This window comes from Lontra canadensis, unplaced genomic scaffold (genome assembly GCF_010015895.1).
Source record: "Lontra canadensis isolate GAN:19392208 unplaced genomic scaffold, GSC_riverotter_1.0 scaffold107, whole genome shotgun sequence".
NCBI classification, from domain to species: Eukaryota; Metazoa; Chordata; class Mammalia; order Carnivora; family Mustelidae; genus Lontra; species Lontra canadensis.
In genome coordinates, this window is record NW_022631101.1 from 5,244,749 (window position 1) to 5,260,604 (window position 15,856).

General features: G+C 53.3%; 2 protein-coding genes across 2 annotated transcripts; both read right to left on the bottom strand.

Moving 5' to 3' along the window:
* Positions 1-16: 16 nt before the first annotated feature.
* Positions 17-4,288, bottom strand: KLK1 (kallikrein 1). The gene is made up of 5 exons (XM_032839273.1): positions 4,184-4,288; positions 2,335-2,494; positions 871-1,157; positions 601-737; positions 17-226 (listed from the first exon to the last, which is right to left on the bottom strand). Exons 1-5 carry the CDS (start codon positions 4,227-4,229, stop codon positions 71-73), a joined length of 786 nt encoding a protein of 261 aa, XP_032695164.1. The 5' UTR covers positions 4,230-4,288; the 3' UTR covers positions 17-70.
* Positions 4,289-6,195: 1,907 nt separating this feature from the next.
* Positions 6,196-8,373, bottom strand: KLK15 (kallikrein related peptidase 15). The gene is given in 4 exon segments (XM_032839041.1): positions 6,196-6,348; positions 7,750-7,810; positions 7,812-7,925; positions 8,240-8,373. Coding segments are annotated over 4 exon segments (462 nt in total).
* Between the last annotated feature and the right edge of the window lie 7,483 nt (positions 8,374-15,856).

Sequence of the window (15,856 nt, forward strand, 5' to 3'; positions counted from 1 at the left end):
AGGACACCAGACGTGATGCGAATTTGATGCTTATGCGATTTTACTGGGGTAGGGAACATCTTGGGGGCATTCAGGAATTGGCTGTCATGGTTTCCTTGATCCACTCCAGGTGCGAGATCACTTTGGTGTAGACGGCGGGCATACTGGGGCTGCCACATGGAACGTGGCCCCAGGATGTGATACCTTGAAGCACACCATCGCAGATCAGTGGGCCCCCCGAGTCACCCTGCAGCACAAGGGGGAGAGGAAGAGGAAGGTCAGCAAGGCCCCGGGTTCTGTGTGCGGACCACCAGTTCTAACACCCGGGCTCAAAGAGCGCAGAGAACTACTCCCCAGCTCCGGGAAAGACACAGTTCTCTCCAGAGTCCACTGCCAGAGGGCCGGTGGGATGCCAACAGAGGTGAACTCTGATGTGGAGGAGGGAGATCCGTGGGACACCAGGATGAGGGTGTGGGAAGGAAGGGGGGCAGTGGGGAGGGCACAGAGGCTGGTTGGTGAAGCTGGAGTTGATGCCTGATTAGCTCTCAAGTCCAGAACCTGAGTTCCCTCCCCCAGCACCAAGAGGCCTGAGGGTAGGGGAGGGCGGGCAGGCTGACTCACCGCACAGGTGTCCTTGCCGCCCTCCAGCTGTCCAGCGCACAGCATGAACTCTGTCACCTTCTGGGTATGGGCCTTGGCACATACATCATTGGACAGGAGTTTGAGGTCCACACACTGGAGATCGTCTGGGTATATGACTATAGACCAGACAGAAAAAGGGCTGTGACCAGACCCCAGGTGGCTCCTCAGACCCTGAGTCCAGTCCCCAGCCCCCTCCTCCCTACACCCAAGTGCCTGGGCTCCAGGCTGCACGGTCCGGCTCTAGCGTACACTTATCTGGTTCAATGCTACCCCAGCCAGAGGCGTAGCAGGTGCTCCCCAGTTTGGGTTCCTGAGTGGGCAGGTCCAGGACCCTCACGGCGTCTGTAATCTGGGCGGGCTCTGCCAGGCGGAGCAGCATGAGGTCGTGGCTGTAGTCCTCTCCCGGGAGGCGGGTGTGGTTCTTGAGGAGACTCAGGTTGAATTCAGGGTGTGGGAAGCTCTCACTGACTTGGACAAACTGGGCTGTGTCTTCATGCTCAAACAGGTTGTGGCGACCCAGCCAGAGCTGGTAATTGCTGGGGAGAGAGGGGGCTCCAGGGAATGAGGAGAGAGGAGGGAGAAAGGGAGATGGGGCCTGGGAGGGTCCTGAAGACAGAGAAACAAGGAGTAACCTTGGAGAGAGAGAGACTGTTGGGAAGATAAAGGGCTATGAAGAAAAGACAGTAAATGAGAGACAGAAGGATGTGACAAGGTCAAAGCCAGAGACAAAGACAGGAAGAGTGAAAAAGAGAGAGCACAAAGGGAGAGAGGGGATGAGAGGCAGAGGGGGAACAGTGAGAGACAGAGCACAAAGGAGGCAGAGACAGTAGAAGGAGGGAAGGAGCAGGAGGGAAGGAGCAGGGGTGAAGCACCACACAGGGAGGAGAAGGAGCAGCAGGCTCAGTGCAACAGGGACGGGAAGCAAAGGGAGAGAGTGAGGAACACAGGTGGTGGGGGTGGAGGGTAGCCTGAGAGAGAACAGGGAGGGAGGACAGGGAGGGAGGACAGAGAGGAAGAACAGGAGGGGCAGGGAGGGGGCCTGGGACCGGCTCAGCTGCAGCAGGGACTGCGGGGCTGGCTCCCCAGCAGTGGGTGGGCTGGCCGCCAGCCCAAGGTCTGCTCCACCTCCCTCCCCAGACTTTCTCCTCCTTCCTCCTCCTCTTTTTTCTCCTCCTTCCAGCACCGCCCCCCCCCCCAGCTGAAACCAGCCCTTCCCTGTGTCCCCTGGAGGGCATCACTGTCCTGGAGGGAGGGTCTGGGCACATGAGAAGTGCCCCCCCCACCCCTGCCCCATGCACACATGTCAGGAGAATCCCTTCCTTTTCTCTGGGGATCCCCCTCAGTCCCATTCTGGGGGTGCTCAGCAGCGATGCAGGAGAGGGAGTGAGGTCTGCAGCAGAGGGACCCAGAGGTAGACAGATGCAGGGAGACACAGACAGACACAGGACAAAGCCAGTTACTAAGACACACAGAGACACAGGGCAGGGAAACACAGGAAGACAGTTACAGGGAGAGCACAGAGACATAGGCTGCCATGGGGAGGGCTTCCTGGGTGGTCCCTGCCACTCTCCATGGGCCCCAGACCAGTACCATCTTTGTTTCCCTCAGCCCCCCCCAGCTTCCCCTTAGGTGAACCCAGGGTCTGTGCCCAGTTGCTTATTCCTGTGGGAGCACAGACACCCCCCCCTCCCCACACACCCTGTCTCCACTCACTCGTTTATGCAGTGGGCGGCTGTGAGCACCCACTGTGGGTGCACCAGGACACCCCCGCACTGGAACTTGCTGAAATGGTACAGAGCTGCCTGCCAGGGTTGGGAATTCAGCTCACAGTCCCAGCCTCCTATGATCCGGGACTGGACTGGGGGCGCGGCACCTGTGGAAGGGGTGCTGGGTCAGGGCAGGTGGGAGGTGGCCTAGGGCTAGGAGAGGGAGCTGTGATGTGGGGTTGGAGGGACATGAGGGCAGAGGAGCCGGGCTGAGTGCCTGGGGAGAGGGGCAAGGGGTGTGGGGAGTTTCTGGAACTGGAGCCATCCCTGGGATTATGGATTGGTGACGGATCCTGTGTGGGGAGACTATGCTGAGAACAGAGCCAACCACAGGGGTCAGGCAGGAGATAAGAAGGCAGTGTGTAGAGTAGCATGTGTGCGGACCAGGTGACATGGGGGTGATTTGGGATCCTGGCCTGGGGAACAGAAAATTGTAAGTTCTGAGAGGGGAAACAAAAAGATTCTAGAAATAGAAGATATATGCCCCAAGAGAGTGGTTCGAAAGCTGGGGAGGAAGGATTTGGGGGGTTACAGAGATCCCAGGCTGAGCAATTGGTTAGGGCCCAGGTTGGGCTTTCGGGGTTCTGGAAAGATTCAGGGGAACTAGGTCTGAGAGGCCAAGAATAGCACCTGGGCTGAGGAGTCTTGGTGTGATTTGAGGTCCCTTGAATGGGGCTGGGAGAGGGTCCCCTGGGGGTCTAATGTCCTTGAACAGGAATGGTTTTGTAAAAGGGGTGAAGCCGTGGAACTGGAGTTGGGGTCAGGACTGGAAGGGGGCTTAGGGGAGGCAGAGCTCCATGATAGTTCCTCTGGGATTGGGTGATTCTCATGGAGATGGGGTTCATCGTCTGCAGGTACAGGAGGGATCTGGGGTCTCTCGGGGGTGGTGCCAGATAGGAATGAAGATGGAGACTTACTGGGGCCAAGCAGCTATGGGAATGCAGGGAGGACCCACTCGATGTGGCGTTTTAGAAATATATGCTGGAGTACTTGGGGGGGGGAGAGTAGGGCAGGATAGCCGGCCTGTGAAGGTATTTGGGGATCCTGGAGGGAAGTCCAGAAAACCAGAGCCATACAGGAAGGATTCACTTGGGGAGGGCTGGAGCATGGGGAGGAAGGACATTCCAGAAAGGAAGGAGCCTGTAGCTGGGGGTTCTGGGTGTTCTTCCTCAGGGAGAAGAGGGGGTGGTGCCAGAGCAGGGTTCACAGACAAGGAGTTGGGGAAGGAGGAGATATTTGTAGAATTCTTATACCATGATGGAGGGCCCCACCCAGAGGGGCCAGAAAGTCTGTTTGGGGAGAAGTATAGGTGTCTGATGGAATTTGGGGGTCCTGGGAAGATTTGAAGGGAGCCAGATGCCAGGGAAAGGAGGACGTAGTTGAGAGCAGACAGCCAGATGGGAAAAATCACCAGGGTATAGAAGAATTTGGGGACTCAGGAGACAAAGCCATAGAGAACTAGGGGGTGGGTGAGGGTGATTAGGGTCCCAGGGCCTGCTGGGATTGGGGCCTTCCTTGGAAGAGTTGGAGTCCCCCAAAGAAAGAGACAGAGATGGCCCAGGCTCTGCCCCTTTGGTAAGGGGCAGGAGTCTGAGCGGGAAGAGGAGAAAGTTCTGGGGGTCCTGGGAGGGGGCAGGAACCTACTGCAAGAATGAGGACTGCAACCAGGAAGAGGGGCTGGGACTTTCGGGGCCTGGGTCTGGGGTGGAGTATGGGAGAGAAAGGAGTTATGGGGGGTGAGGGCAGCATGAAAGTCGGGCCCACTCCCCCACCCCACATCTTCCCCACTGTCTCACCAGTCCCTGCCACGGACAGGGCAAGGCAGAGAACCAGGAACCACATGGTGACCACGGGCAGGCTGGTGGTGAGCTCGGAGCTTGGAAGCTTCCCCGAGGAGCGTTTTAAAGCCCTCATCCCCCCTCCCACCTTAGCCCCACCCCTGCCCTGCTGGCAACAGATACTGGCCAAGGCCCTGCCCCTGCTGCCTGGGGGCTGGACACCTCCTTCCACCCCAGAGCTGTGGAAGGGGCGGGAGACCGAGCACCTGTTCCACGCTGACTCTGATTGTGCTAGAACCGTTCCTGGGGCCTGAGGTCAGAGAGGGCAGGGCTTGGAGCTCCTGGGCCCCTGATTTTGGAGACAAGAGCCAGTGAGGAGAGGTGTGGGGGGGGTGACTGGGAGAAGAAAGAGAGCGGAGGAATCAGTGACCACCAATACAAAGCCCCATACATCGGAACCCCAAGGAAAGTCACACACCTAAAGAACCAGTGCAACGTCAAACACCAGCAGTGGGGCTCTGATTCCCTTCTTCCTACACCACCTGGAGCCAAGATGCCAGTTTCTCAGCTTCAGCTGCCTCTGAAACGTAAGCTTTGGCTTTCAGAACACCCTGATTCTTACACTCCCGGACTCAGGATCTAGGCCCCACCCTACTGTTTCTCTCCAAATAAAATCTTAGGGTACCTACCACCATAACCCTAGTACTCCCAGATTGAGAAGTATGAAGTTTCAGTGGTCTCCCCGATTATGTTTCCTAGCATTTCAAAACCCAGTGTTCCCCTGCCCTTCAGCAATGTTGGGATCCCATTACACCTCACCCCTATTCCTTATTCCCCAGGATGCTCAAGGTTATGTCCCCCAAAGTCCCACAAATTCCAGACTCTCTGCCTTCCACGGTCAGTGCATCTTCTCCACAAATTCTAATTCCCCTTCCCCCAGTAAAATATTTAGGTCTCATGAGCCAGGTTCATGTAGTTCAACATTGGGTGACCTTGAAGATCACACTTGGGGGGGATCTCTGTTGAGAACTGGGAACCAGATTTCTGCAGCCTCAGTGTTAAATTCATAGGCCCCTGACACCTTCCCTTGGCTCTTCAGTAAAATCAAAGTACATCGCAGGGTAACCCAGTCTCCACTGTGTGTCAGGAAGCCCGCCCAAGGAAAGGAGAGCATTTGCCATTTTGCCTGGCTACCAAGAAGTCCATGATGAAGTCTTGAAGAAAATGAGGTCATTCTTGATCATCTAGTGTGCTGGGTCCTCTCATTGGGGTCCGGAGATATATTTGCCCAGCGCCAGGCACTATTTAAATCAGTTCATATGAGCTTCCTCATCTAATCCTTACAGCCCTGTGAAGGAAGCAATACGGTGAGTTCTGTTTTACAGATGGGAAAACCAAAGCTGAGGGGCACTGGGTCTTTTCCTCAAGATTACACAGGTGGGGGCGCCTGGGTGGCTCAGTGGGTTAAAGCCTCTGCCTTCGGCTCAGGTCACGATCCCAGGGTCCTGGGATCGAGTCCTTCATTGGGCTCTCTGCTCAGCGGGAAGCCTGCTTCTCTTCCTCTCTCTCTTTGCCTGCCTCTCTGCCTACTTGTGATCTCTGGCTGTCAAATAAATAAATAAAATCTTAAAAAAAAAAGATTACACAGGTGATCCTATGTGTATGGAAATGAAGAGAGCCCTACCTCAAGCAGTTTCTCTTCACCTAGGCATTGGGGTGTGGGTGAAAAGGAACAGTGTACAGTGGCTCCGGGTCTCCCCACAGTCTCTGGCTCCCACTTCCTTTCATCTCCAGAAAAATGTCACAGAAACTCCTATAGAGAAACTTGCATCAGCACTCTTGTTATCTCAGTGTTTAAAATGGGTGAACTTGAGCACCGGCCCTAGCCTGAGATGGGACAAGTCCTTGGATAACATCTGCCCCTTGGACAAATGAGGTCTTGAGGGATGGCTCAGTTCTGTCCCCATTCAGGATGGGGCTGCTGGTCAGCTCTGGGAGCTTCTCCTACACAAGGTAGGAGACCAAAACTGTCAGATCCTCTTCATGCTTTCCTTAATCCACTCCAAGTAGCTACAGACTTTGGTATAGACACCAGGCTTGGTAGTAGTGTCACAGGGGACATCACCCCAGGACACAATGCCCTGCAAGACTCTGTCACAGACCAGGGGCCCCCCAGAGTCACCCTGTGGGGAAAAGGGAAAGTGTGAATGGGAAACTTCTGGATTCAGGGCCCCCATTCCTATCCCAATCACCATTCACAATCTCAATCAAAATCTAATCCAACCCCATCCCATGCAATCCCACCCCACCTCAACTCAGTATAACCCAATTTAGCCCAAACCAATCCAACCCAACTCCAACCTAACGCAAGTCAATACAACTCAGCCAACCCATGTTCTATCCTTCTCATGTAACCCCAACTCAATCAAACCCCTACATCTTCCCCATTCAGAATCAAACCAGACCTACGCCCATCCTCACTGCCTACACAACCAATCCTGTCATCATCATGTCTTTCATACCCTAGACAAAGTTTTCCCTATCCCCCAGTTCAACCCAAAATATTTTCCATCTAAATCAGACCAGGGGCACTGGGGTGGCTCGGTCAGTTAAGCATCTTACTCTTGCTTTCAGCTCAGGATCCTGAGATGGAGCCCACCCAGCACAGGGCTCCAGGCTGCAGTCTCTGTGCTCAGTAGGGAGTCTGCTTGACATTCTCCCTCTGCCCCCTCCCCACCTCGTGCTCTCTGTCACTCCCTAAAATAAATAAATATATCTGGAAAAAAAAATCAAATCAAGCCCATTCCTATTCCTTTTTTAAAGATTTTATTTATTTTTTAGACAGAGAGCATAAGCAGAGGGGCAGAGGGAGGAGAAGCAGACTTCCCGCTGAACAGGGAGCTGGATGCGGGGCTCGATCCCAGGATCCTGAGATCATGACCTAAGCCACGCTTAACTGGCTGAGCCACCCAGGTGTCCCAAACCCATTCTTATTCTTAACTCAAACCCAGGCCACTCCAAACCAATCACCACATCATCCACCCCAAACACAATCTAATCCATCTCCAACCTCACCCCTATTCTAACTGCTCTTCCTTCTCCATCCCCAAACCTCTCCCTGGCATCTTCTCTGGCCCAAAGCAAGCACAACCTGACCCTATCCCAACTCCCAAACCTGTCCCTCTACCCCATGGCTCTGACCTCACAGGAGTCCGGGCCTCCGCCCTGTACTCCCCCCACACACACCATAGAGGCCATCAGGTGCCCTGGGTAGTCCTTGTTACAAGATGTGGCTGGGGTAACACTGATGTTGGCACAATGCAGGGTATCTGGGTATCCCTCACGGGGGGAACGATGGACTTGGAGTGAATCCGTGTTTTCAGGCCCTAGTCTCCTTCGCCCAAGAGCCCTGGAGAATAGGGTCCCTGGAGGCCTGACACCCAGAGCCATCCTTTCATGCACCTTGTGACTCTGTGCTCCCTTTGGTCCCAGGCTTGTCATCAGACACCAGGCCCTTGCCGGACACCAAGCAGGCCTCACCCGGTTGGGGGCAATGTGTGGGCAGCGAGCGCCACGGGGCGCACGTGCAGGGAGAGGCACGCGGGCCGTGTCAGACGTAGCAACACGTCGCGGCGATGGCTGCGCTTCGTAGCGCTGGTGTGGGATGACTCGGGCCACAGTGCGCAGCCGCTTGGGACCACTGTGCTTGCGCAGATTGTGCTTGCCCAGATTGTGCTTGCCCAGGCGCACTCTCATGAGGCTGTGAGGGCGGGTGAGGGCGGGTGATTACCCGCAAGAGGAGTGAGGAGTGCACAGAAAGATCAAAGAGCGAGCGAGCTGGGGTCCCCCCACCTTCCGAGAATCTGGAGATGCCATACACTGTCCAAGGCGCTGCAGCCAATAGCTTTAGCCCCTGCCACTCAGGGACCGAGGAGATGCACCCCCCTCCTCCCCTGCTCCCGCCCTGGAACTCAACCGCCAGGTGCCAACTCCTTCCTCCGCAGAATCCAAGATGCTCAGATCCCTAGACCCTTGCCCCCATGCCCCTCAGGACTTGGAGCCCTGCCTTCGTACCAGGTTTGGCAGTGGGTTGTAGACCGCACCCAGACTGCGGAAATGAGGGAAGCACCACAGCTGAAACGCCCATGCTCAGATAGGGCCACTTGGCACGGCTGGGAGTGGGGCTCACACTCCTCACTTCCCAGCATCTAGTTAGTGTCATCCTGGGCTGCTGGGAGAGGGAGCAGAGGAGGGTCACTGAGGACAGAGTCCTTTTCCTTGGGTCCTACACCTTGCCTGGACCCTGCCCATACCATGCATTTTTCATTTGTGCTTTCCCCCAATCTCTTAAGATGTCCCTGTCCTTGAATTTTCAGCACTGCCTTCTCCCTGGCTTTTACAACTGCTGCTTGTTTTCTCTAGAACTGTCCCCCTGCCCTTGGCCCTCACCTGTTTACTGCAGGATTCTGGGAGAACAGGGAGATGGGAAAGGACTAGAAGTCAAGAAGTCCTCTGAGATTAGTAGAGAAAGCAACACTGGATACAGGTTCCAAAAGATGACCACTTGGAACCAGCCATTCAAGGTCGCCAAGCTGTCACAGACATCAAATGGATGTGGCCACTCGATATGTGTGACATGCAGTCTTGGCTTCAGAGTCTGAACATCTCAGCCAAATGCAGATATGGTCACACAAGGTCATGGGCAAACTTGGGGAACAACCAGTCTCCCGAACGTAGGAACTGAGGAAGAGAGCACTTTAAGCTTAAATTCACTTGCATATACATGGGTTGAAGTTCCAAAAATCACAGCATATTCATAGACATAGTTGAATCTGAACAGCTACAGCATGGGCGTGCGTGCATGTGCGTGTGTGCGCACACACACCCACACACCACAGACCCTGATTTGCATGTAGAAGTTCACACCTAAATTTATAGTCTCTATGGGTGGCTGGGTGGCTCATTGGTTAAGCGTCTGCCTTCAGTGTGGGTTGTGATCCCACGGTCCTGGGATTAAGCCCTGCATTGGGCTCATTGGTCAGCGAGGAGCCTGCTTCTTCCTCTCCCTCTACCTGCTGCTCCCCCTGGGCTTGGGCGTTCTCTCTCTCTCTGACAAATAAATAAATGAAATCTTTAAAAAAATAAATTTATAGTTTCCAGTGTGGATCTGAATATACCAGTCACAGACTTGCACACTAGTGCACAGGGACTGGACAACACGGTGGGGTCCTTAATAAGGGTACATGGGGAGAGACATACATATGAACTCAGACCCTCAAAGACTTGTTCACAGACATGAGTCTAAGTATAGTGGTTAAATCTGGAATGTTAGAGTAAAGGCCCTAGATCCAAACGTGTTATCTGTGAGCCTCTGAGCAAATTATTTGACCTCTCTGGGCCTATGCTTCCTCCTCTGTAAAATGGGATTATTGTAAGGATTAAATATGTGTGTGTCTATGATGTCTGGCTTATTATATTTGCTTAATAAAGACTAGTTATTTTAAATAAATGACATAGATTTACTTATGTAGATGTACATGTGGATAATTAGGTTCTGGACAGAAATTTAGCCAAAGTAAGTCAGACATATGACCAGGCTCAGATGAAGAGAGTCAAGGTCAAAATTGTGATTCTTCTTCAAGTCACTATATAGGGATTCAGAGTAAGAGACATGAATCCAGAGGGCCAATACTCAGATGTGGACCCACTAGATCAGACCCCAGGGAAACAGTGCACACAGGGCTAGGCATCTAAGGTCAAAGACGTAGCCAGAGTCACAGGGCAGGACATATTTTCCCATCTCTAGATGAGCCCCCCACTCAGTCACTGGTGTTCAAGGTCACTGGGTTTTACATAGGGAAACCGGTTCACACATGAGGGTAGAATGTGGACACACAGAGCTTTGAACGCCCCCCCCCCCACACACACTGCACCATGCACAAGGACATAAACGGGGATATTTCAAGGTTACAAGATTATGATCTGCTGCGGGGCAGTGGGGATATGACCTCTGAAGGTCACGCAGACACCCACCCTGGGGCAGGAATTTGCAGAGCCAGACGGAAAGCCCATCCTCTGCCTGCCATGGTCAGGAACTGAGCCAAGGGCCCTGGCAAGGTCGGGGGAATGAGGATGTGGTGGACAGGGGGCTTAACAAGGGAAGGGCGGGGTTGTTGTCCTGCGAGGAAGGACAGAGGGTGCAGGCTGAACCGCCGTGTCGAGGCTGCTCCTGGCCAGTACAAGCCGGAGGGGGGTGCAGGCCTGGGCTGGGTGCAGCAGGCAGGCAGGAGGCAGGGAGGAGAGAGCACAGAGAAAGCCTGAGGGGAGGCTGCCAGCAGGGGGGAGCTTCAAGGGGCGCCCAGAGGCGAGGGTCATGTGCGGGTATAATGAAAGTCCACCCTCCGCTTCTCCAGAGTAAAGGCATCAGGTTACAGTTAAATTCTCCATGGGTGGTAGCTGAACATGGGTTGGAGTTTTCCTGCCACCCAGGGTCACCTTGACATAGTGGTCACCCCTCCCCAGCCTCAGCCCCTTCCCCTATCAAATGAGGCTAGTAGAGACGACCCCACAGAGATGTTTTGAGAATTAGGGGATGCTCTGGCATATTATCCTTGTGACTGCCTGGCATCTACCCAGCACTCAGCTCACTTACAGGACACTACCCTGGACTAAGTATCTTCTCATGCCTCACCCACAGGACCAGATTTAACCCTTACAACACTGGGGGCGTCTGCTGTTATCTCCATAATCACAGAGATGTTAAGTCACCAGAACACAGTGAGTTGGAATTCCAGCCCAGAAGGCTGTGTTCGTGGCCTCTTAACTCTTAAGGCTTATGGTAAGCTTTATCTACATTATGCTACTGAAACCTCACCATTACTGTCATAGGTAGCTGCTGTCTTCTAGAGAAGGCACTCTAGGTAGAGAGAGGTAATTTCCTCAAGGTCACACAGCAAGGAAAGGGCAGCCCCGGAGCTTGAACTCAGGTCTGTGTCACCCCAAGGACTGTTCTTGTTGTCAGAAGCAGCAAGAGGCCCCAGTTGACGTGGGGACTCCAGGGCAGCCCCAGCCTCTGATAGTCTTAGGGCAGGGTGAGGACTCTGGGGGGGGGGGGGGGAGGGGGGGGGAAGTAGAAGACTGTAGGGCCTAGATTTGTTCTTGATGTGGGGGAGGGGGACGCCATTCCCATAGACCCAGACCTGACCTGGGCCCACCTCACCTGCAGATATCAGCAGGAAGGAGAAGGTGAGGAGCAGGGACAAGGGTTCTGTTGAAGTCTGGGGAGAGGAGAGAGTGAACCGGGTTGAGGCTGGACACTTGTGCCCTCACCTGGATCCTTCCAGACACAAACTCATCCCACCTGCTGCTTGATAAACTTCTTCTACCATCTTTTCCACCCCTCACCCCAGACTGCTCTTCCCACCCCCGGCCTTCCCAGGTTCCTACCCATCTCTGAGGGTTATGTTGTTCCTCCAGGCACCAAAACAGACCCTCAGGTGCCCCCACAGCCTGTCAGGCCCCAGCACCATCCCACTTGCTCCTGGATCTCTCTCAGACATGCTGGAGGCTCTGGCTCCGAACATGTTCTCCCCCCAGACCCTAACCCAGCCTCCTACCTGGCCTTCTGGGTGCCCATTGCCCCCCAGCCCCCCTGTCTGTCCCTCCAATCAAGTTCACACTCCCCTAGTCTACATGGCCTTTCAGGGTCTTTCCAGACCCAGAGTTGACCATGTTGCACTCCTGCTGATAGCCCTCAGGATATCGCCAGCACACCCAGTAAAAAGTCCTAGCTCCCCAGCCTTACTTTCGAGGATATGAGTGGTTTCTCTCCTTCCATCAGGCCCTCTGAGGGGTCTCTCATGACCTTGCCCTTCTAGACACAGCTGATTCTCCCATTTTCCTTCCTTGATGTCATGCCTCCATGCCTCCATGCCTCCTCCTCCCAGGTATGCCATTCCTTTCAGGATCCACTTGACTTTGAGGGATTTTCTGACCATCTCTAGTCAGTGGTGTCTGCCTCCTCCATCAGACTGAGAACTTGCTGTAGGCAGGCCTGGCCTGACTGAACACTGGATTCCTGGTGAAGGGTCCAGTCAGTCCATGGGAGGCCCTAACAAGCTTTGGGAATGAATTAAAGCCTTCCCCGTATCTTCCAACTTCTTATTTTCCCTCCAAGGCTCAGCTCCCACCTCTTCCAGGAAGCACTGAGACCTAGCAGGTATCTTTTCTGGGCCTTACAGCCCCTGGTGTACCTCTATCACATCACAGATCCCCAGGAATGCTCAGATAAGGTCATCTCTGTGTCCCCAGCCTGGGGCCTAGCACCTGGGACACCTGGGGAGGTTGAGCTGAGCTGGCCTGAACGCTTGATAACTCCTGACCTTTTCTTAGCTCTGATACAAGAGCTTTTGGGGACATCCTCCTGATTCACTCCATCCCCCTCCTCCTTGGCCCCTCCTCAGCTCCTTCTTGCATCTCCAGGACAGTTTCTTTGTTCAGGTCCAACTTGAGGCTTCAGTAAAGGACACATGGACCTACACAGGTACCCTTGAAGTTCAAGTGCCTCAGGGCAGTGTATGTCTGCTTCCTGGGACCAGGGCATCCAGTGTCTCCCCTAGACCAGGGCAGAACTGTGTCTTCCTGGGTGTCTCCCAGTGCCCCCATCCCTAGGTCTTGTTTCAAAGCTCTCACCCCAAAGATCCTCCAGCTTCATCTGGGGCAGCTTGGATGCCAGAAGAAGGGGAGCAGGCACCTGACTGAATTTGTAAGCTCTGGCCCCACCTGGGGTCTCTAGGGGGTAGGGTGGGGTGGAAGGTGGCTGAGAGTCAGGTTTACAGGTGGGGACACCTAGGTGGCTAGTTGGGTGCGGGACAAAGCCTAATGAGTATTTATTAGGTTGAAGCTTTTGTCTGAGTCTATAAGGAAGAATTCCCTGTCAGGGACAGTTTCTAAAGGGAGAGGAGGCAGGAAGGGCAAGAGCCCCAAATCAGAAGAAATCAACAGATAGGACCAGCAATCTGGAACCTGGAACCTGGAATTGGGGTCTGGAGTGTAGAAACTGTATTCTAACACCATGATTCTTACGCCTGGAGTAGGGTTCTGAATCTTGGATTCTGGACCTGGATCTGGACCCCTCAATTCTGGGATTCTGAACCTTGGATCTCTGATTTTGAACTGCGGAGTTTGGATCTGGATCCCCACTTCCTGATTTTGGGTTTTGGATTCAGATCTCTGATTCTGGATCTGGGTGCCTTTGGCTCCTAACTCTGGATCCTGGGCATTGTATTCTGGATCTTGGGTTTTGCACTTTTTGTTGTGGATCTCCAACTCTGGACTCTGATTTTGGTGGTCTAGAGTCAGGCATTTATGATCTGAAGTATAGAGTATGGATTTTGGAGTCCATATTCTAGAGTTTGGGTCTGGAATCTGGATCCTACAGTCTGGTCTTTGAGTGATAGGTCTTAGTCTTAGATTCTAGATCCAGGGTCTTTGAATCTAGAATCCAGACTAGGAGTCTGGAATTTGGTGTTTAGCACCTAGGACTTGAGGTCCTAGGATCGCTCATATCTGCTGTGTGAAGCCTGGGGCATGAATGGTAGATTTTAAATTTTGAGTTTTAAGGCCTGGATTCTAGAGTCTGGATCTAGACCTTTAAGATTTCATGGATTAGTTTTGGAGTGTAAAGTCTGGAGTTTCAAATCTACATTGTTCATTTAAAGGGCTGAACTGGGAGATATGGGCCTGAGTTCCACAAGTCAGAGATTCCTAGAATCTTCTCTGTAATATGAATTTAGACACTGGGAGACTGGAGTCTTTAATCTGGATCCTTTAATTTGGATCAAGAGATTCTGCATTTTTGAAATCTGGATTCTGCTTTCTGGAGATCATTATTAAAATGACTCAAAGCTTTGGGAATTCCAAGTTGTCTTCCAATGTCTCAGGACCATAGGAGGGCCCTTAGCAAATTTCTAGAGTCTGTGCTGGCTTGTATAACTAATGAGAAGGCACGGAGAGCAGGAGGGTCTGACCTCAGATCACCCAGTGAAGGATGGGACCTACTACAAACACGGTCCCTCTTAGTAACTGGAAAGCCATTACCTATATGGGAAGAGGCTGCATGAACAGGGCTGACTGTTTAGGGGATCAGTGGCCAATGCCTCTGGGTCCTTGGCCCTTGATTTCCCTACAGATAATATGTGAAAATGATGGCATCTAAGCCACCAGATGTCTTTGAGATATTCCTGAACCACTGACCCCCAGTTATTCCAGAATCTTAGGGTCTCAGTTATTCTAGAATGATAGACCCTCAAAATCTCTAGCCTACTACATCTTCAGATTCTAGAATCTAGTATCTAGAACCCAAGATACCTGGAAGTCTAGGACCTCAAACACCTTAGAACCTGAGGTTAAAATAGTCTAGAACCACGAACCTCCACATATTCTAGAACCCTAGATATTCAGATGTTCTGGAATCCCCCCAGACATTAGACATTCTGGATTCCCAGTCAAGAAGCTATTCTAGAACTCCTTTGTCCCTTCATCTGGCAAAAAGTTCATGCTGACAGTCTCTAGGACTCAGTGGGCTACAGCTTTAGTTAGGCAGTTCCTGTGTACCTTATCTCATTTATCCTCCTGACAGCCCTGTGGGGTGGTTATCATGGCTTCCTTCTTAATATGGAGAAAACTGAAGCTCAGAGAGGGGTGTCATAGGCAATGGTCATACAGAGGGTGCAGAGGAATTCAGTGTTCTGACTCTTGGAACACCTGGTTGGCCCATTGTCTCAATCCCAGGAGCCAACTCCCTCTGTTGGGTCTGGGTGGTAAAGAGGAGAATGAGGTGAACTCCTGGGGTAATCACCATGAGAACTTCCGTGGTGTCAGGCTCAGCGCTTTCCATCATGATCGCATGTGTTCCTTTCACTCAGGCAGGTCTTGTGAGCATCCCCATGACACAGATGGGGACACGGACAGATCTCACACCTAGCTCAGCCCAGGCTCACAGGCTCACTGGGAGGGCACCCCGCCCCACCCCGACACGGTGACGTCAGCGCCCTTTCTCCCACCCACTTTGACCTAGACAGACCTGGGCTATCGATCCATGTCCTTCTGGGCCTCTTTCCAGTTGTCCTTCACCTCCACAGGCGGCCTGAGTCCTGCCGTCTGCCTTGCTCCTCCTCCTCCTCCTGAGAACACTCCCTGAAGCCTGAACCTCTCTTGTCTCAACTCCTGTGGTTCAACCACCAACCACACAGGTCTCCTTCATCTGACCCTGAACTCCAGCCTCTGGCAGCCAGCTGCTTCTGGGCATCCTCCCACCCCCGATGTCCTCAGGCCCTTCTCACTCACAGTGTCCTAAATCATTTCTCTCTCGCCAAACTCGTCCTCCCATGTTTTCTATCTCAGGGACAGCTCCACTGTTCACCCTGTCCTACAGCCCGTCCCGCAGGCACTGTCCCCACACCTTCCTTTTCCTTATCCCCTACAGCTCAATGGTCTCCAGCCCCATCCCTCCTCTCCATTCCCTTGGCCTGGCTGCAAGTCAGGCATCCTCCTCTACTCCTAGACTCTCACCTCCAGCCTCCCGTCCTCTATTTTGTCTCCTCCCACCCATTACCAGGTGATCTCAGAAGGTCTCTCTACACTCAGAGTTGACCCCTTTCTTCCCCTGCTCATAGCCCTTCAGTGGTGACT

Bases quoted from the DNA above. Each gene is read 5' to 3' on its own strand.
- KLK1 (XM_032839273.1), bottom strand. From the start codon at position 4,229: ATGTGGTTCCTGGTTCTCTGCCTTGCCCTGTCCGTGGCAGGGACTG. The intron at 2,495-4,183 runs GTGAGACAGTGG...CCCCTTCCACAG, and splicing joins CCTGTCCGTGGCAGGGACTG to GTGCCGCGCCCCCAGTCCAG. The intron at 738-870 runs GTACGCTAGAGC...TCTGGTCTATAG, and splicing joins TAGCATTGAACCAGATAAGT to TCATATACCCAGACGATCTC.